General features: G+C 47.1%; 1 protein-coding gene across 4 annotated transcripts in view; it reads right to left on the bottom strand.

Annotated features, from left to right (window-relative positions):
• Positions 1–20,511, bottom strand: part of LOC119861080 (Krueppel-like factor 5) — a 79,650-nt gene that overhangs the window by 16,397 nt on the left and 42,742 nt on the right. For 3 of the 4 annotated variants that reach the window (XM_038415569.2, XM_043492166.1, XM_043492165.1), the window contains one exon: positions 1,891–1,935. The exons of the other annotated variant lie outside the window; for it this stretch is intronic. In XM_038415569.2, the coding sequence (XP_038271497.1) occupies positions 1,891–1,935 (45 nt within the window). The remainder of the gene's footprint in view (positions 1–1,890; positions 1,936–20,511) is intronic. 4 annotated transcript variants of the gene reach the window in all.

The following is a 20,511-nucleotide window of genomic DNA, read 5'->3' on the forward strand; positions in this document are numbered from 1 at the left end:
GAGGAGGGAAGTGTGGGTGTCAGACATATTTTACTTCTAAGGTTCCCTTATCTCTGGTATTTTGATTTCTAGCCTTCACTTTACAGGAAAAGAGTTTTTCTAAGGATGCCCAGATCCTCCAAGGTATTTAGGCACCTAACTCGCACTGAAATCAATGGGAGTTAGGCACCTAAATAGCTTTGAGAATCTGGTCCACTGGGTCTTTGTGCATGAATTCCATGCTGCTCTATTTAATCCTGTGCATTCTCAAACAGGGACTCCCTAACCCCCACCTCGCCTCTGCAACCTTCACTGAACCACCAGTAATAATAAATTACACCATATTGCACCTGCCACCCCCAAAGGAGACTCAGCAAACTGAATCTACCTCTCCCATTACTGAAATGCCAGCTCAGGGATGGGATGGGGCAGCTGATTAGCAACACCCCACAAGCCCATTGTGTGGAACAGGAAGTGAAGAATACTGTACCCAGGCTCAGCTGGAGCACCATTTATAGGCCAGCAAAAGGGGATGACCTGAGCCCAGATACGAGCAGGATACCTGGGCTAGCCCCTGCACTATAAAGTGCAGTGGAACCTGGAGTAGTTGCCAGGACATCCCTTTGTGTGTCATCTGAAAGGCAATCCCCCTGGCATCAAAGTGCCCCCGTAACACCGTAATTGGACACTGGCTCTATCCTGGGTCCCAGGGAGGAGTGTTTTTACTGTTGTATGACTAGGTCTGCGTTGTGCCAGGCACTTTACAAGAACATCATAAGAGACACTCCCTGCCCCCAGTGCTTCTCAAAGGCGGCCACCGTGGCTGCATCACGCCACCAGGGGCTTTTCTTGCAGCCACAGCCTCCTGGGCTGTGATTGGAGAGGTGGGAGGGCAAAGTAGTGGACCTTCCCCGGTGCTCCTGGATGCACTGCCCTGGTGTTGGTTGCTGGGGCCGCCAGCAAGGGTTGGGTCCTGCCCACCTCTTGAGACACCTGGGGCACAGCGCTGGAGGAACAAACACCTGGTGAGATCCCCACCTTCCCAGGGGCAGTGGGCTTTGGGCTTCTGGCTTAAGCCACAGTCTCCAGCAGCACGCTTCGGGCTCCATCCCTTGGCCCCATCCTCCAGCCGCAGAGCTTTGGGCTCTAGCTACGGGGCTTCAGGCTCCAGCCCCCCGTTGCCTCCCCACCCACTCCCATCACCAGTGGCTCCTGCTGCCTCCCCCGACCCTCCATCCTGGGCTTAATTTGTCCAGGACTGAGTAAGGCTGCTGTGAAAAGTGATACTTTATGTTTGGTAATATCACTTTTCACAACAGACTCGCTAGTTAGCAATCAATCAATTACAGTGATTTGTATGTGTGTATGTGCCTATTTATTTGGTTTTCCTAAAGCTAATCAAGTATTTTAGGAAAAAGTTTGAAAGTGGCCATGAGCAAGAGTTGGTGGCTGCTCTGAGGCCACCCAAAAATTTGTCCTGAGAACCCCTAGCAGACAATATGGAAGGAGGGAGAAGGAAGTATGTGGAACCTATTTTACAGCTGGAGCAAAGAGATGCGGAGAGATTCAGGGTCTTGCCTGTAGTCACATATGGAGCGTGATAGAGCCAGGAACGGAACCAGATCTCCTAAGCACCAAGCCAGAGTTTTCACCATAAGACTCCCCTTCCAATCAGCAGTACAGCTCATCTACAGCGTGTACTGCATCGAGTGTGGTGGGGAGAGGGACAGGGAGCGGAGAATTCAGCACACTCTATTTACAGTTTCTTGGCCCTTAATTTGGTTCTTAGTGAACCGCGGGGATGGATCTGCTAAAGAGAAACCAGCTGCATTTCACGAAGGCACCCGCTACCCCCAAGTGAGCTTTACGGGTGGCAGAAATGTGCATGTATAGAATAATAAAAACCTTCACCTCCATAGTAAGTGGCATTCGCTGCTCCATCCTCAGTGCAGTAAGCTGTGGAATAAACACAGCCCGTTACTGGGCAGTCGTGATGCAGTTCATAGTAAACACGAGACTCAGCATCCTATGGAACTTTATCCTCAGACGGGCCAAGGCGTGCACGCGGACACGCGCGTCTCCATTAACACTTATCACACTGTACCAAACCCAGTGGCCCTGCTGAGCAGCCATGTTGCCATGGAAGCTCAAGATATGAATGACTCGGACGCACCAGGGGCCTGGCTGTTGGAGAGAAACACTCCGCACAAGGGCCCTGCAGAGCAATGTGTGCTTTGCTAGCTGGTTGGCCGGGGCTTTCTTAATGCTGGCTGCCATTTTGCATGTGCCCCAGGGACTGTCCTTCCATGCCTGGCTGCACCTCAGCAGCTTTCTCCCAATGTCGTTAGTGCCACTGGCCGATCAGAAGCACCAAACACACACACATGAGAGCCAGTGAGCTAGACAACTGCTGCTGCCTCTGCTTAATAACCCCACTGGCTGCTACCTGTGACCCCATCTGGTCCCAGCTGCTGTCAGCAGGTTCCCCCCAGTCTGTCCGTCCCCAGCAGCCAAGACCTCCAGCTGCTGCCTTCATCTCCCAGAGGATGGGGTCCACTTTCCACTGTTGCTTGGTGATAGTTGCTAGGAAACACAGCGCTAACCATTCTTTCTGCCAGCATCCCCAAGAGGGCATCCATAGCAACAGCACCCCAACAGCACAGGCGGTGCAACTACATAGGCATCACCTTGGGAGAAGCCAACAAGCCTGCCAAGGCCAGTGGGGCCCCACCATGGGCCAGCCAAACCCAGCAGAACCCAACGGACCCCAAAACTAGTTTAATTAGGGAAAAAAGCCTCCTTTTTAATTTGCATCGTCTGTTTTTTAATGCCTATTGCTTTGAAACTCCACTCCAAACTGCGAACTGTTTGAATGCATTTGGAATCAATTTACATTTGTTTTCCCTAATGCTCCTGGCAGAGCTGCAAATCTTTGCAAATCTGCACACACACAAAATGGAAATTGTTCTAGAAAAAGGTGGGTTTGTTTGCAAGAAATTGTGAATTTGGTGGGGGAATTTCTGCAACAAAATTCTACCTTGTGACAATATCACAAATGTCCCTACATTTATTCCTGTGGCAAAATTACCTACGGAACACATTTACACATTTTGCTGCAGGATCCATCCAAAAATTCAAAATAAAACAATAAAGTCATGGGGGAGGTTTCATAGTTTTAGACTGTGGTCAGAAATCCCTAGATAAATGGTCCTTTTCCATACCACAACCTCTTTTTCCATACCAGCACTCCCGAATCCCCTGCCCGTGCAGCCATTTAGTAACATTGGGAATGCAGTGATCATGACCCCCCAGTTGACAGCCCCTGCCCTCAAGTTTTGAGGAATAAGTTAGTGCTTTGTGTTGAGAGCTGTGGCCTGGTGCTCTGAGCACAGAACTGCGAGCCAGGGAGATACATGCAAACCCCAGAGCTAACACCAGGTAGATCCTGAGCTCAGAATGCAACAAAAGAGAACACCAGCTCCTTTGATCCATGAGTTTTTATAGCTGAGCCTGTCGATGGGTCACTCAGCATCCCTCCTGCCTCAGTTTCTCTACATGTTAAATGTGGGGTGATACTATTTACCTCCCTTCCAGGCAGATGAGCGTTATGAAGATAAGCTGATTCTGAAAATCATTATGTAAGTGGTTACTATTGCTGTCCACCCCACCCTATGATCTGAGGGCATCAATGCCCCTCGTTTCTAAGCTCAGCAGTAAATCCCATTTCTTCCTTATAGAATGTGGGGAACCCATTATCCTTAGGTTTGGAGAGTGGGGGCAGGGTATGGAATTATGCTGCTTTGCCCCGATCTGTCACCTTCAGCACTTTTCTTGCTTTCCTTGTGGACAATTCACGTCCGGGGGATAAACAAACCAGTCAGATGAGTTGGGAGCTGGTTCTCGGCCTGCTCAGCGGACCTCGGCTCTCCCTTCTCTTAAGAGGCCTTATCCTCCCTGAGGGGTAAAGAGGGATTTCCTGGGGTCACTGGGTGGGTCTGCTGCCAGATCGGACATTCTTCAGGTTTATGGGGAAAACTGCCATGCCAAACCCCACAGAGCTTGGTGACCCCTGACTTCCCAGACAGAAACGAATCACTTTCTATTTTGGAATAAACAGGCTGGAAACACAGAGATTATGAAAGGAACAAGACTTGCGGGGAGGGAGCGAAGACAAGAATCGCAGTGTGGGCCCATAGAAGCCATTCCCAAATCCTCATCACCCTTGTGAGGTCAGGCAGTAACATTGTTTGTTTGTGAGATGGGAGCAAACAGGAGAGAAGTGACTTGCCCATGGCCACCCAGCAAATAAGTGTTAGATCAGAGACTCGTGCTCTCCAGCTGTCAACCCCACTAGGCAACGCTGACTATGAAGACAGGAGTCGTTCAAGTCCTCAGCTCCACTAGCCAGCCCTGCCCTTTCAAGGAAGCAATCTGAACAGATGAACATAGCAAATTCAAACCTTTGTTAGCACTCTGGAAAAAGCAAAGCGTGGCTTAGCCAGAATGGCCGACTAAGTCCAGGGCCGGGAGGGTGGTAGGCAAGAGCAGTTAAAAGTTTTACGTCCAGTCCATAATGTGCAGACCTGCCACAGCTCCACCAAAGCACTAATGGAAAGGGACAGCAGCCAGACATCCAACCTGCTTGTGACCAGACCCTGTGAGAAGGCTTGATGTACTTTGAAACTTGCAAGGGTCTCCAGGGGGAAAATGAGTGCCTCCCCGGTAAGCTCGGCCTGCATCGAAGCTGTTTGTTGTTTTTATGATAGGTTTTCTCTGGAATGCTTTTGTTTTGAATAAACAGTACTTTGCGTAATACAGGCTGGCAGGCCACTGGTTAACCCTGTCATTACCCTTGAGACAACAGGACTAAAGTCAGACCCACAGAGAATTGCAGGAGGAACCACACCCGAAATCCAGATGTAGAGAGTTGTGTGACTCTGCTCCAAGACCGGTGACAACTCAAGGCCTGTGACCTAATTGGGGGGCCCTCCCGGATGGGATCAGAGATGCAGTTACCTCAGAACTATGCCACCAGTGTAAGGCCTTAGGATACAAACACATCCCTGGGCTTCTAAACAAATCAGCCCTACAGAGGAGGAGGTGCCCTGTGAGAGATTTCAGTGGATAGAGCTAGTCCTTTGGTCTCCTTCTACCCCATCCATGCCATTTCCTGTGATTCCTCAGACCAATTTGCACTAGCTGGGGGGAGCTACAGGTCAGAGGAAGCAGGCGTATTGACTGACCTCGTTAAGTGACAAACACACCAGGTAAGAGTGTCAAATAGCCTAAAAGCACAGAACATCCCCACTGCGAAAATGGAAAAGCAAATCTCATGACATGCATGCAACACAAATCCCACAATGAGTGTGCATTGCCCACCCTTAACAGGCATGCAACACAAACCCCACGCTGAGTGTGCATCACCAACCCATCACAGGCGTGCAACATGAATCCCACCATATGCATGCAGCAGAAATCCCATGACTGATGCACACCATAGTTTGGTTTCTGCTTCCTCTTCCGGGGCTATTCAGTCAAGGGATTGGAAGGCAAACAAGAAATTGTCTCTACTGCTGGGTCAATGAGTGACACGGATAATGGCTTCTATTAAAGACAAAGGGAAGATGCAGCATGAGCCTTTCCTAGTGTAACTGCCTATCCGAACCCATCACTCTATGACCTATCTATCGGAACAGCACAACAGAGTCATTTGAAAACCTCTTCCATTCATTTCCTTATGCTTGGTGCTCCATTGCTAGGGAATTAGAAGCACAGCACATGCCAGTGTCATTGGGCCCAATCCGTCAGTGGTCCTGATCTCAGCACCTCCTAGGATCAAGGGCTCAGGGACTACTGATCATGTTTTGGCTCGAATGTTTTCTGGCCAGAACTGGAAGATCTTTGAGATAATGCACCTCACCCGAACCCACTCCATCAGCCAGGCCAGGATGCTCAGGCTCAGCAAGTCGCATAAACATTGGCCCGCTTCAGTTCTGCACATTCACAGGCAACAAATTTCCACAAACCTGAAAGTGTGAGATAACCGGGTCCGTGCTGGTAAGAGAGGCAGGGCAGGGGTGGAAAGCGCAAGGACAAAGAACCCTCTCACTTCCACTCCTCTTGCAATAAGGAGGCAGAAGATCCAGACTGGGTTTTGAGACCTCCTGGAAACAATTCCTTGCTGTGATGCTGGATCTGAAGTCAACCAGTTGGCATCCTCTATCCCCTCCTCTGGAGAACAGGCTGCCTCCTCTGAGCTAGTCCCACAAGAAGAAGGCATCTTTTTTCTCACCCTATGATTCTTTCTTTCCTTTCTTCTCTGCTTCTTTCCAACAAGACCCCTCCCACCCCCAGAATGCACTGTACTTTTCAGGAATCTTCTCTCCTCCAGTAAAATCTCTGAGCCCCGTTCTGCTCCAATTCTAGAGTAACTGAGCTCGGTGGAATAAGCAAGAGCTGAATTAGGCTCTCTGTTCCCCTGGCACTGGAATGGTGAGAGCAGAGTCCTGGTCACAGCAGCACACTGTAAGGAAAGGGATCTTTCGGCCTGTGGCTGAACTGTTATTGTTCTCTAGGGTACGCCCATACTGCAGGGGGGAGCCAGCCTCCCAGCCCAGACAGACAGACTTGCGCTAGCAGGGCTTGACCTAGCATGTTAAAAATAGCCGTGTGGATGTTGTAGTTGAGGTAGGGGGCTACCCAGTGTGTGCACCGAAGCTGCAACATCCACACTGCTTTTTTTAGCACACTATCTGGAGCCCAGCTTTGTGGGTACATCTACACTGGAGATGAGGTGATCGCTTCCAACTGGGGTAGAAGTAAATGTGCTAGCTGTGACTGAGCTAGTGTGCTAAACAGAGCAGTGTCACCATGGTGGCATGGGAGGAGGGGTGAGCTACTCCCCCCCCCCCCAGCACTATCCCATCTGAGACCCTAGGCATGGACTGGGAATCTAGCCTAGCCTAGCCCATCCCGCTTCCCACACCGTCACGGCTGCATTGCTAGTTTTAGCATGCTAGCTCAATCACAGCTAGCGAGCATACGTCCACCCATGCTGACAATTACACCTCCAGCTCACATGTAGACATACCCACAGGTGTGAGTGTGACAAAAGCCACCTAGGGTTCTCTCCTTACGCACGCCAGGAATCGCAGAGAAGTGGGCATTTGCCAAGCCTTCCCAAGGAGGTGAGTACGCAGTGCTCTGCTGCCACTCCCACAGCTTGCCTGCAAGCACAGGAGCAGCTGGCTCACTTGTAACGCTGCCCATTGAGGTCTTCAAACAACTTTGCTCCCTCACTAAAGAGGTTGTTACTAGCGCAGGTTGGAAAATATGCCTCAGACCCACTTTTCCCTTGGAAAATGCTGCTTCCACTATACCAAAATATTTCACAACCTCATACAGATTGTGATGAAACTGCATTTTGAAAAATAAAAATACGAAAAAGCCTTTTTTTTAAAGTGTTGGAACTTCCCCTTTTGATATTTCCAGAGCAAAAAGCTTCTAGTTTTTCATTTTCAAATGGCGATAGTTGACATATTTTAAACAATAAAATACAATTAAGTAAGGGTCAAAATCAAAACAAAATGTTTTTGTTGATCTCAAATGGCTTTTTTTTCAGAATTTTGTTTTGCAAAAAAAATCATAATTTTGGCCTTTCCCAAATTGGGATGAAAAAAATGTCACATCTGGAATTTTTTTGTGGGATGGAAAACCATTTTTGGACCAACTTTAGCTGTTTGCATGCACAATTGCTATGCTTGTCCCTGGGCTGACTGAGGAAAGTGCAGGTGAGGACTCAGTGATGTGCTAACCTAGTCACCCATTAGGTTCTCCTCAATTACATGAAAAGTCAATGATCTGGTGCTTTAATGTCAATCATTTCCTCTATGCCTGCCACAAAGAGGAAAAGGATTTAACCCTTTCCCTGGCTCACTGACAAGTACCTAGCTTGGGATGGGGTTATGGGCAGTAACAATATTTGGGATGTTTAGAGTAGCAGCCGTGTTAGTCTGTATCCGCAAAAAGAACAGGAGTACTTGTGGCACCTTAGAGACTAACAAATTTATTAGAGCATAAGCTTTCGTGAGCTACAGCTCACTTCATCGGATGCATAGAATGGAACATATATATACATACAGAGAAGGTGGAAGTTGCCATACAAACTGTAAGAGGCTAATTAATTGAATTATTATCAGCAGGAGAAAAAATACTTGGGATGTCTAGATACTGCAGGGAGACACACTCCAGAAATGTTTATACTGAAAGCCTTTAGTACTTTCTAGAAGGGAATCACCAAGCTTTTTACAGAAAAAATGAATTCATCCTCTCAACTCCTAGTGAGTAGGTATCAGCAGTGCCAGGTTTACAATGGCTCCAGTGGCTCCATGGAGCCAGGCCCGTGCCTAGAAGGGGCCCTGGCCTGTTCCGCTTGCACTGAGCCCTGAGACCCCGTTCCTCCCCCTGCCCACTACTTGCTCCTCTCCGCCCCCTGGCCCTATCCCCTACTCCTCTCAGCCCCCTGGCCAGACCCCAGGGCACCTCCGGCTCTGGGCAGTCTCTGCTTCCCACCCCTTGTGGGGCCCCACCTGTCTCCCCAGAGCTGAGCCACCTGGGACTGGTGCAGAAGCCTGCCAGTCTCAGCCAGGTGTGTATGGGGGCGTTGCGGGGAGGGTGGGAGACAGTGTGGAGGGCTTGGCTGGGCAGGTCCTTGCCTGGGTGATTGTGCCACTCCCGAGGGTCCAGAGCGATTCCCCGCCCTGGTACCAGCCAGCAGACACAGTCCAGGAGACAGGGCTTGGGGGAGTGGGTCTGTGGGGAGTCTGGGGCAGTGCTGGGCAGTTGTGGTGGGGCTGTGGGCAGGGGTGGTGTTGTGCAGGGCGCTGTGCATTTGTGGGTGAGTCTGGTGGGGCGCTAAGCACAGTGGGCCTGGGGGTCTCTGGCCATAGAGAGTCAGGGGATATTGGGCGGGGGGGGGGGCTGTGTGGCGTGGCATGGGCCTGCTCCCCAAGGGGAAGGGGCATGCTGGCAGCACAGGGCCAGGCAGGCCACTGTGTGTCTGGCAACTGCTGGTTTGTAAATAGTGCCCTTGCATTGGGCGGAGCAGAGCCGCCCTTTCCATGCCATGCCCCACTGCCTCTGGCTGGCCCCTGCCTCCGGGGACTGACCTCCCGTCCCATGCTCCATTGCCTCCATGGGGACCCACAAATAAGTTTGGCGCCTGGCCCTCAAAAAATTAATCCAGCCCTGGGTATCAGACCCATTTTTCCAGAGGAAACTGAGGCTCAGAGGGGTGAATTGACTTGTCCCAGACTAGACAGCAGGTCAGTTGTAGAGGCAGGAGCAGAATCCAAACTTACTGGGCTTTGGCCACCAGACTATAGTGTGCCCTGCCCCACCCAGCCAAAAAAAGGAGGAAGGGAAAAACACTTAAGAAAATAAAATTTTCATTTCCAATTTTATCATCAAAAAATCCCTGAACAGTTTTGTACAAAATCATACCATACTATTTCATTTCTTTTGAAAATTTTCACAAAAATTAAAGGTTTCAGAGTAGCAGCAGTGTTAGTCTGTATTCGCAAAAAGAAAAGGAGTACTTGTGGCACCTTAGAGACTAACAAATTTATTAGAGCATAAGCTTTCGTGAGCTACAGCTCACTTCATCGATGCATCCAATGAAGTGAGCTGTAGCTCATGAAAGCTTATGCTCTAATAAATTTGTTAGTCTCTAAGGTGCCACAAGTACTCCTTTTCTTTTTACAAAAATTAAAATGTCATTTTCGAGTCACACAGATGACTTATGCGCCACGGGATCCTTAGCCTCTCCAAAGAGACAGCCAACAAGGGAAGCAGTGACCAGGATGGCTATCCACTATGATTTGGGCTGAAATCCACCAATTCAATCCAGGCTGGCCACCAAACAGGAACAATTTGGTGCTGCTGTTTCAGTCTGGATTCAAACCAGTGCCCTAGAGTAGAACATTCCATAAAACCAAGATCACATCCTTTCTCCAGGGCCATCCAGTCAGTCCAATTTAGTCCCTTTTAGAAAAGAAAATTTAAAGCATCCTTTCATCATGAAAACTCATGTTTTAAAAACTGACTAATCTGGGGGGACAGACAAAACAATGGCTTTTGCTCCCCCTGTCGTTTCAGTAGCAACAGCAGGCAATGATCACAGTGCCTAGAACTGTGCTGATCAGTTCTGGTTGCTGGTTTGATGATTAGGTGCTGTATAAGCTGAAGCTGTTAACTAACAAATAACCATAGCAACATCAGGTGTTTTCAGCACTCAAGCACGGAATCAATGTCTGCTAAAAACAGAAAGGGATCATTACGTTGGTAGTGGGGGGGAAAAGCCATTCAGCATTCCTCCAGAATTTTGATTTTTGACCACTCCAACCCAACGTATTTGCCATCGGATGCTTGCCGTGATACCAGCTTTGAACCTGCTCCTGCAAACAGGTAGGACCTGGTTCAGAGCCTGGTGAAGTGAATGGGAAGTCGTCAACAGTCTTTCATTCAGGACCCTTTATGATGATGATGATGGTTTATTTTGGTAGTGCCTAGGGGCTGATGGACAAGAGGCCCCTATTATGCTAATCACTGTACAAACAGAAAAGGAGTACTTGTGGCACCTTAGAGACTAACAAATTTATTAGAGCATAAGCTTTCGTGAGCTACAGCTCACTTCATCGGATGCATTTGGTAGAAAAAACAGAGGAGAGATTTATATACACACACAGAGAACATGAAACAATGGGTTTATCATACACACTGTAAGGAGAGTGATCACTTAAGATAAGCCATCACCAGCAGCAGGGGGCGGAAAGGAGGAAAACCTTTCATGGTGACAAGCAAGGTAGGCTAATTCCAGCAGTTAACAAGAATATCAGAGGAACAGTGGGGGGTGGGGTGGGGGGGAGAAATACCATGGGGAAATCGTTTTACTTTGTGTAATGACTCATCCATTCCCAGTCTCTATTCAAGCCTAAGTTAATTGTATCCAGTTTGCAAATTAATTCCAATTCAGCAGTCTCTCGTTGGAGTCTGTTTTTGAAGCTTTTTTGTTGAAGGATAGTCACTCTTAGGTCTGTAATCGAGTGACCAGAGAGATTGAAGTGTTCTCCAACTGGTTTTTGAATGTTATAATTCTTGACGTCTGATTTGTGTCCATTCATTCTTTTACGTAGAGACTGTCCAGTTTGGCCAATGTACATGGCAGAGGGGCATTGCTGGCACATGATGGCATATATCACATTGGTAGATGCGCAGGTGAACGAGCCTCTGATAGTGTGGCTGATGTGATTAGGCCCTATGATGGTATCCCCTGAATAGATATGTGGACAGAGTTGGCAACGGGCTTTGTTGCAAGGATAGGTTCCTGGGTTAGTGGTTCTGTTGTGTGGTGTGTGGTTGCTGGTATTTGCTTCAGATTGGGGGGCTGTCTGTAAGCAAGGACTGGCCTGTCTCCCAAGATCTGTGAGAGTGATGGGTCGTCCTTCAGGATAGGTTGTAGATCCTTGATGATGCGTTGGAGAGGTTTTAGTTGGGGGCTGAAGGTGATGGCTAGTGGCGTTCTGTTATTTTCTTTGTTGGGCCTGTCCTGTAGTAGATGACTTCTGGGTACTCTTCTGGCTCTGTCAATCTGTTTCTTCACTTCAGCAGGTGGGTATTGTAGTTGTAGGAATGCATGATAGAGATCTTTGAATTATAACATTCAAAAACCAGTTGGAGAACACTTCAATCTCTCTGGTCACTCGATTACAGACCTAAGAGTGGCTATCCTTCAACAAAAAAGCTTCAAAAACAGACTCCAATGAGAGACTGCTGAATTGGAATTAATTTGCAAACTGGATACAATTAACTTAGGCTTGAATAGAGACTGGGAATGGATGAGTCATTACACAAAGTAAAACTATTTCCCCATGGTATTTCTCCCCCCCACCCCACCCCACCCCCCACTGTTCCTCTAATATTCTTGTTAACTGCTGGAATTAGCCTACCTTGCTTGTCACCATGAAAGGTTTTCCTTCTTTCCCCCCCTGCTGCTGGTGATGGCTTATCTTAAGTGATCACTCTCCTTACAGTGTGTATGATAAACCCATTGTTTCATTTTCTCTGTGTGTGTATATAAATCTCTCCTCTGTTTTTTCCACCAAATGCATCCGATGAAGTGAGCTGTAGCTCACGAAAGCTTATGCTCTAATAAATTTGTTAGTCTCTAAGGTGCCACAAGTACTCCTTTTCTTTTTGTGAATACAGACTAACACGGCTGCTACTCTGAACACTGTACAAACACAGACCCTGCCTCAAAGAGCTTTCAGTCTCAACAGATAAGGAAGACAAAGGGCAGGGGAAAGGAAATAGCAGATAAGGCCCATAAACATGGGTGTAGCTTTACTCACCTGAGTAGACCCATAAAAGCCAGTGAGACTACTGATGTGAATAAAGTTACACAGGTGCTACAGCGATACAGGTTCTGGACCTCCAAGTGTATGAGTGGGCTTCCCTCTAGTAGCTAGGCCACATACAAGACTCAGCAAAAGAAGCTCTTCTTTAGTTCCAATAGGAGAGATTTGTTGTTTTGAAGGTGAAGGACTAGGATTCTCATCCCACCTCTTCAAGTGTGTGGCAACCCAGATCCAAATCCACAAAGATATATAAGCTCCTAACGTCCATGGAAATCAGCAGCAGTTAGGAGCCTAAATACCTTTGTGGCTCTGGACCCAAGTCTGTTGTCTGCAGGCATGGATCTGTTACAGTGCAACCACTTTCCCCTCGCACACACACACCTGCTAGGAACACAGTTTCCAAGCTCCTAAAAAGGAATTACCAACAATAGGAAGGAAAGACATCAATCAGAAGCCATGACAAGTTCTTGGCAGCATCCCTTTAAAAATGTGTGTTATAAATAGAATGTATTTATATACAGATTTGGTTCCGTATCAGTATTTATTGTCCCTCTAGTTAAATATTGACCTGTACAAATATTTGCATCTCTGATCATTCAGTCTTGATATTGACCTCAACTGAAGTCAGTTTCTGTTTGTTGCCTCATTTGTTCTAGAACTCTCTGAGTATAAGAATTAGTGATAGCACAGGCAGCTCAGCCTACCAGGAGAAAAGTCTGAGATTCCTTTCAAGCAACTCCGCACACACAAACAGAGGGCCAAATACTCAGCCAGTGTGTATCATCATAGCTCCAAGGCAATCAATGCACCCAGATCCCTAGCTGGTGTAAACTGGCCACAGTTCCATTGAAGTTAATGGGTCAAACTTTCAGCTGGCATAAATCGGCATCTCTCCACTACAGCCTCCACTTAGTATCAACCCCAGCCAGCTAGCACAACTTTACAGGTGTTAAACTGTGTCTGCACTATGTGCTAAGTGGGGATTCCAGTAGGGTTACCTATTTCAGGGTTGCTAACTCAATATAAAAAAATCACATTGTTCCATAGTCTACACAAGGCCCCTGGGGTTATGACCACACTACAGCTTTCTACCTTGAGTTAATGGAGTGCCACTTAACTGGAGGTAGCTAACATGGTTGTAATCCCTAGGATGGGCACCTTACATAGGTTTGTTCCAGGTTTGGGAGTTAGGAGCCTAAATACCTTGAAGATCTGGGTCAAAGTTTCAGGGTAAACCGCACACATTTATGTCCTGCAACAAAGTTTATGGAGCATCTGCAAAGGCATTGGCTCCCCTGATTTAGTTGGCGATGGTAGAAAACTCATGCATGTAAACCCGGAGAGCCAGAGAAAAACCCTCAAAAGCCTGAAGTCGGGCAGAGGTGTTCAGCTTTTGCAGGCAGGATGGGGGAAATTTCCTAATCAATGCTATTTTTCAGAAATCTGCTGCTCGCTTTGATGAGGTTGGTGCACAGAGAAGACCCAGTCTAAATCCAAGCTCTAAACCCTAGGTCCAAGCTCCAGCGTCTACCAAACAGAAAATGAGAGAACACATTTGACTGGGGCTTTGGGAAAGGGAGCAGAAACAGCCGTGAATCCATAACTGTCATAGTAAGACCTTCCTTAGCAGCACGACAGGCTCTCTCGCCTTGGATCGAGCTCTTGTTCTGTGTTACGCATGGCTGTACTGAACCTGGACTGTTGCCATTAATGGAGTCTGTATCTATGGAAAACAACCTAGTCTTCTAAATGAAATATTCCAGATAAGTGACCGCCCACATCGGACATTAGTGCAACTGCAGAATCTGCTATCCCCAAGTTGAAGAGGACTCCCTACCTGTCCAACATTATTCATAGATTATAAGGCCGAAAGGGACTTCTGTGACAATCTACTCTGACCTCTTGTGTAGCACAGGCTCTGGGGCTCCCCTGAATTAACTCCTGCTGGAACTAGAGCAATCTTTTAATGCAGGTTTGTTAAGCAACCTTTTTTCCCCACCCTTATGATTCCTGGACAACTCCAGGGCTGGCTATTTGGGCCCTTTCTTAGCAGCAACCCTGCTCCAGATCTGTTATTGCCCTGATCTACAGTATCTTCTCTCATCTCACTGTGGAAGATATCTCTCCTGACACTGCAAATGCTTCTGCGCTGGTCCTCTAGAGCTAACAAACAACACTTCTTGTGCAGAATAGACAGCTGAGGGAGTTGGCAGACAGGCAGTGAAGCTGTCTCAGAATTCATCGCTCCGCAGACTAAGCCCCTCAGGAGGAACCACAGCGTTAACCTGGGTCAATACTCGGATCCCCAGGAGGCCTGCGTTTCAGCTCAGACTTTCCAAAGGAATCGTTTCAAAAGTAAATTCAGGCTCTTGTAATTTGTTAGCTAGTATAGGTCACTATGATCCTGATCCCTGGCCCACCCAAGTCAGCTGGCATCTTCTCTGCCCCAGGCCCTGGTAGAGCACATATTAACAGAGCATTGGTGCAGATGCACTGAGCTGCATGAGGTCAAAGCCTTCGATGCCTTCAACTACCTGTGACAGAGACCGCTAAAGCACTGCAGCCAGTTGGAGCCTACCACGCTTCTGTTATTAGTTATTTATCAGCCCGCACCAAGACCAGGGCCCCATCAGGCTGGGGGCTGTACGCGCACACTGTGACAGATAGCTCCTGCCCCCAAGAGCTTAGTCTAAACAGACAGACCCAGGCTGGGCAGAGAACCAAAACATACAGAAACTTTCCCAAGCGCACAGCCCAGAACACAACCCCAGAATATCTCCTTACATCCCAGCCAGTGGCCTGCCCACTAGACTACATTGCCTCTGCTCCGATAGAGCTGCCTCGTTGGAAACGTATTTACTTTTTTAACACCGGTTTTGAAAGGCAGATTTTCGGTGGGACTCATGTAGCATGTCCTTCCATTCTGAAAAGTAGTTCCTGGTGAAAGGATTAATCTGATATAAACAGTAGGTGGGGGAAGCTCACCGGGAGGCCAGATTCTGATCTCAGGCCAAATATGGAGTAACTTCCCTGGATTCACACTGGTGTAACTGAGACCAGAATCTGCCCCTGCCCCTTCTTGACATCTATCACCATATATACTGCACTGCGTTTTCTGTCTGAACTTTCTTCCTCCTTTAGCTGCTCCAGGTACCTAAGCTCCAACAGTCTCTTGTCTCCTCCTCCCCATGAGCCTGGTTGCCTTTTTCAGGCACAACTAGTGACCCAACAGCCTCTGCCAGCTCCATCTTTGCAAACTGGGAGTACAAACAAAATTCCATAGCTGCCGACTAGTATTTGCATTGGAAATGTGGCCTGAAAGGGGCCAGAAAGGGAAGGTTCCTGGGGCGATGGAAGGGGAGGGGAGAGGGAGTTTAAAACTGCCACATCTCAAGCCTTCTTCTGCTTCTTTCTGTCAGGAACAGCTTGATCCAAAGTCCACTGAAATCAACAGAAAGGCTCCCGCGAACTTCAGTGAGCACTGAATCCAGGCCTGTAGTGAACTACGGTAAAAGCTTTAATGCAGCGTAGTTCATCCTCCTGTCACATGCTCCTGCAGTGCTGTAGCCAGCCTATAGGGAAGGGCAGCAGTTTCCTATGAAGCATTGTTGCAAAGGGAATGCTAGGACGGAGCAGGGATTCATGGCTTTTCTTATGAAGCGGATGCTGGAGCTTTCAGGAACTTCTCGGGCTCTTCATGCTTTTCCTGTGGCACTGGGAGTCCTCGAGGACTCGGGGACACAGCAGAACTGCACCAGCCCCTCTGTGCGTGGGGCTGTCCATACTTACAGAAAGAGAGCCAGGTTTGCCACATACCAGTTGCACAAATGTACATGGCTTGCGGTCCACAGTTTGGCTTGGTGATATTTGAATATGAATAGGCTACATTCATTGTGCTGAATGAACAGGATCTCAATTCCTTCCCCATGGAAATCATACCCACTCTCCTCCTTGTTGTAAGGGCTGACTCAGATCTGAACTCCTGGGCCTGATTCTCCTTCTGTTTAAATCCATCCCTTTCACCGGATTTACACCTAATTACAGCTGGCTGAGAATTTCCGACAAAGTTTTTCATTAAAAAAACAACGTCCCAATTTGTGGAAACTGAACCATTTTGCAGGAAAGGGTCAATTCTGACTAACGCTTCCACTTGAAAAATTTTAAAGTTGTCAAAATTTGCTGTTTTGCCATTTTCTAAACAATTCTTTTCACTTTCCCAGTGCAAAATGACTTCACTTTGAAATTTTAGCTAAGAATAGTAACAAAAAATGTTAAATGATTAGAAGCAAAATGAAACATTTTGAAATGATCAGAATGAAACACTTCAATTGACCTGAACCAATTTTTTCTAAGATTTTTTCAGTTCATTAAAACTTTCAAACTTTTGACTTTTCCTTCCACAGGAAATGTTTCCAAAAACTTGAAATATTCACAGGATGGGAAAAACATTTTCTGCCAACCTTTGCTCCTGATCTACACCAGCATGAGAGGAGAATAAGGCCCATAAACATTTGCCCAGTACAGCAAAATAAAAAGCAAATCTCAATTGGCAGATAACAGGCAGCCTGGTTCTTCCATCTCTTCCCAGGTCTTTGTTCCCATCTCTGCACAGTCAGGATCTGCTCCAGCACATATGGGAAATGCAACATCTCACAAAAGCTTCCAGCACCACACGATGTATGAAATGTACCCATCTGTGGCATATCATGGTAACACCATGCACACGCCGATCTAAGACGTATGCATGTTTCTACAGCACAGTGTCAGGCCTTGTGCGACCTACATCCCTGCTTTCTCAGCCAGTGAGCATACACAGAGTCACACACATTTTGATCAATAGTGCCAAGTACATTAGCAGATTAAATGGTATTTACAAATAAATGACTGAGGCACCGATCCTGTGGAAATGACTCCCACTTGCCAAATTCTGCTCCTACTTACACAGGTGCAAATCTGTGATTCCAATGGGAGTGCTGGGGCTAAGCTACTCACCCAGCACTAGTGGAGTACTTAGGTGTAACTAAAGGCAGCATTTGGCCCTTACAAATGATTATGAATCACTAGTTTATCTAGCTAATGAGCGTAAATCTAATTTTCCGTTGCCTCAACAAATGGCCACGTTATGTCAGGATGTGGCAATGCAATGGTACCACAAATTGATGCAACGCTGAGGCATCAAGACTTCTGAACTACACCGGTGACTCTTCACCTGCCCTTCAAGCCAGACAGAACCTTGAAAATGGGGCTGTCCCATTAATTAATTTCATCCACAGCCTCATCCAACTGCCCGGTACAGTGTGTGGTGGCATAACATTCTGTATAATGTGCATTCATTTATAAGGATTATTTTTTGTATTACCATAGCACCGATGGGACCCAGTCCACACACCCACCTGTGCTGGGTGCTGTACAAACCCAGGACAAAAGAAATTGGTCCTTATCCCAGAAAGCCTGCAATCTATTCCTTACTAAAATACAGTCCCGTGAACCAGCCCCTGAGAGCAGAGGCAGCTGGAGCTGTCAAACCCCAAGAAAAGCCAGCAGTGCCCAGCACACTTAATGTAGATACTGGTGGGGAAAGACTACAAAATAGTTCATGAAAGCTGGGACAGGATCAAGTGGTTGAGGCCAAACTTGCCTCATTATTTACAGTGGTAAAGGACCAGCCAGCTCCTTGTGCGCTGAAGTCATCGGCTGATCAGTGACACCTTGCACACGGCTTTTGTGAAAAGGTCCTGGGAAAGCCCGTTATCAGGTGCCTTGATCTGGAGTGCCAATAATGGCTCAGCCCGGCAGCCAAGGAAACAACCTGAGAACATCTTGTTCCAGCGCCATTTCATTTCCTTGAACTCCTTCCTGCTTCCGCATCTGCTCCTTTCTGACCCACATTTCACAACCCCAGACCTCCTTGTGGAGTGAAAGGGGCATGCTCCAAGCAGCAGGGGAAGCAAGTGAGACTCAGAATGGATCAGACAAGGGGAGCTCAGATCAGCTTAGGTGGGGCCAAAGGGAGCTCCAAGAACTGCAGTCATAGGGGCCACACCGAGGGAGCTTGGAGCATCAGATGGACAGGAGAGAATTCAGGAACAAGCTTCCCACTAGAGCTGGATGGATTTTTTTCAACAAATTGGGGTTTTTTAAGCCAAAAAATGAATTTTCTGGAGTCCAGAACTATTTGCTGAATTCAGGTCAAATTCCACAAATAGTTTTGGTTGGGGAAAAAAAAAATCGCAGAAGAGTCAAACCATTTTGTATTGACGTTTCAACTCAGAATGCTGTTTTGATTTTAAATTTGGCTGGTTTTAAAGGGAAAAAAAGGCATACAACATCCAAAACTAAGTGGAAAACTCAAAGAAATTTCCTCTGGGGGCTACTTGAAACATTTTGCTCAATTTAAAACAGAATTGTTTCAATTTGACCAAAAAAATTGAAATTTTTTTCTTCCAACTGAACCAGATTTCCAATTGTTTCTTTTCATTTCAGCCCCTGAACCAAAAAATCCATCACTTGCTCAGCCCTATTTCCCACAGAGTCACTAGGGGATATCTCAGAGTACTGGGGGCTTTCTCCTTTAGTCCCCTTTGTACCCTGTCGCAGAGTCCTTCCCTCACACAGGGCATGGTGCCCTTTCCATTTACTTCAACGTGGGTCAGATCAGGCGCCTAGAGAGCTGCTCAAGGCCATCCATGCATGACTGCAGAGCAAACAGAGGTGCTGACTTCCCCTTGAGAGTGAGAATGGTCCCTCCATAGCACAGCCAGCCTGAGTGAAGCACCCAACCACACCTCAACACATCAGGGGCTTGCTGTTACCCTACTACTATTGTTTGGTGCTGTACATTTCACTGCATGTATTTCTAGCTCTGGAGAAATGATTACTGAGGGAGATCGTCAAACCCAACTGTGACGTTGCACTCTATATGATTTTATAAAAATATGCTAATGAGTGTGAATATAATTTAAATGGAATATGCTTCATGCAAAAGGTCTCTTGTAATGTATCATTGCAAAGTTTATAATCTACTAAGTGTGGTCATCCTATTTGTATATATGTATCATTCTTGTATCTGAAACTAGAAATATGAAATATAACTCCGAGGGACTATTGTAATTATGCAAATTGTGGGCCATTAATGGTGGTTTGGAATCTTGATGGCTCCCAATAACCAGGACAATTGACTGTAGAGGCTGCTGCCAAGTGGGTAATGAAGTCTTACAGTGCTATGTGATCATGTCACCTGAACTGGAATCCATCTTTAACCTGGTGCTTTTCCATTCAGAAGGAGGGGTGGGAACCCAGAGAGGGACAAAGGATTCCCACCTTGTGCAAAAGATATATAAGGCGGTGGAACAGAACAAAGGGGGCTGCAGTCATGAGAAATCCCCTAGCTACCACCTGAGCTGGAACATGGAATGTACCAGGGAAAGGATTGTGCTCAGACTAGGAAGGGGTCCAGTCTGTGGTAGAAGCTTATTGAAACATCTCTGAGGGTGAGATTTTATCTGTATTCAGCTTTCTTACTGTATTAGGCTTACACTTGCGTGTTTTACTTTATTTTGCTTGGTAATTCACTTTGTTCTGTCTGTTGTTACTTGGAATCACTTAAATCCTACTTTTTGTATTTAATAAAATCACTTTTTACTTATTAATTAACCCAGAGTATGTATTAATACCAGGGGTGGGGGTGGAGGGTGGGGCAAACAGCTGTGCATATCTCTCTATAATGTTATAGAGGGCAAACAATTTATGAGTTTACCCTGTATAAGCTTTATAAAGGGTAAAACGGATTTATTTGGGGTTTGGACCCCACTGGGAGCTGGGTATCTGAATGCTGAAGACAGAAGCACTTCTTAAACTGTTTTCAGTTAAGCCTGCGGCTTTTGGGGGACCAGGTTCAGACCTGGGTCTGTGTTTGTTGCAGGCTAGTGTGTCTGGCACAACCAGGCAGAGCACTGAAGTCCCAAGCTGCCAGGGAAAACAGGCTCAGGGTAGTCTCAGCACATCAGGTGGCAGTCCCCAAGGGGTTTCTGTGATCCAACCCGTCACACAACCTCTAGTCTCCTACTGCCTCATTCAATCATGATCAGCGCCCTGGGTACCATACACCCATGGACCTCAC

The sequence above is a fragment of the Dermochelys coriacea genome, chromosome 9 (genome assembly GCF_009764565.3).
Source record: "Dermochelys coriacea isolate rDerCor1 chromosome 9, rDerCor1.pri.v4, whole genome shotgun sequence".
Classification (NCBI taxonomy): domain Eukaryota; kingdom Metazoa; phylum Chordata; order Testudines; family Dermochelyidae; genus Dermochelys; species Dermochelys coriacea.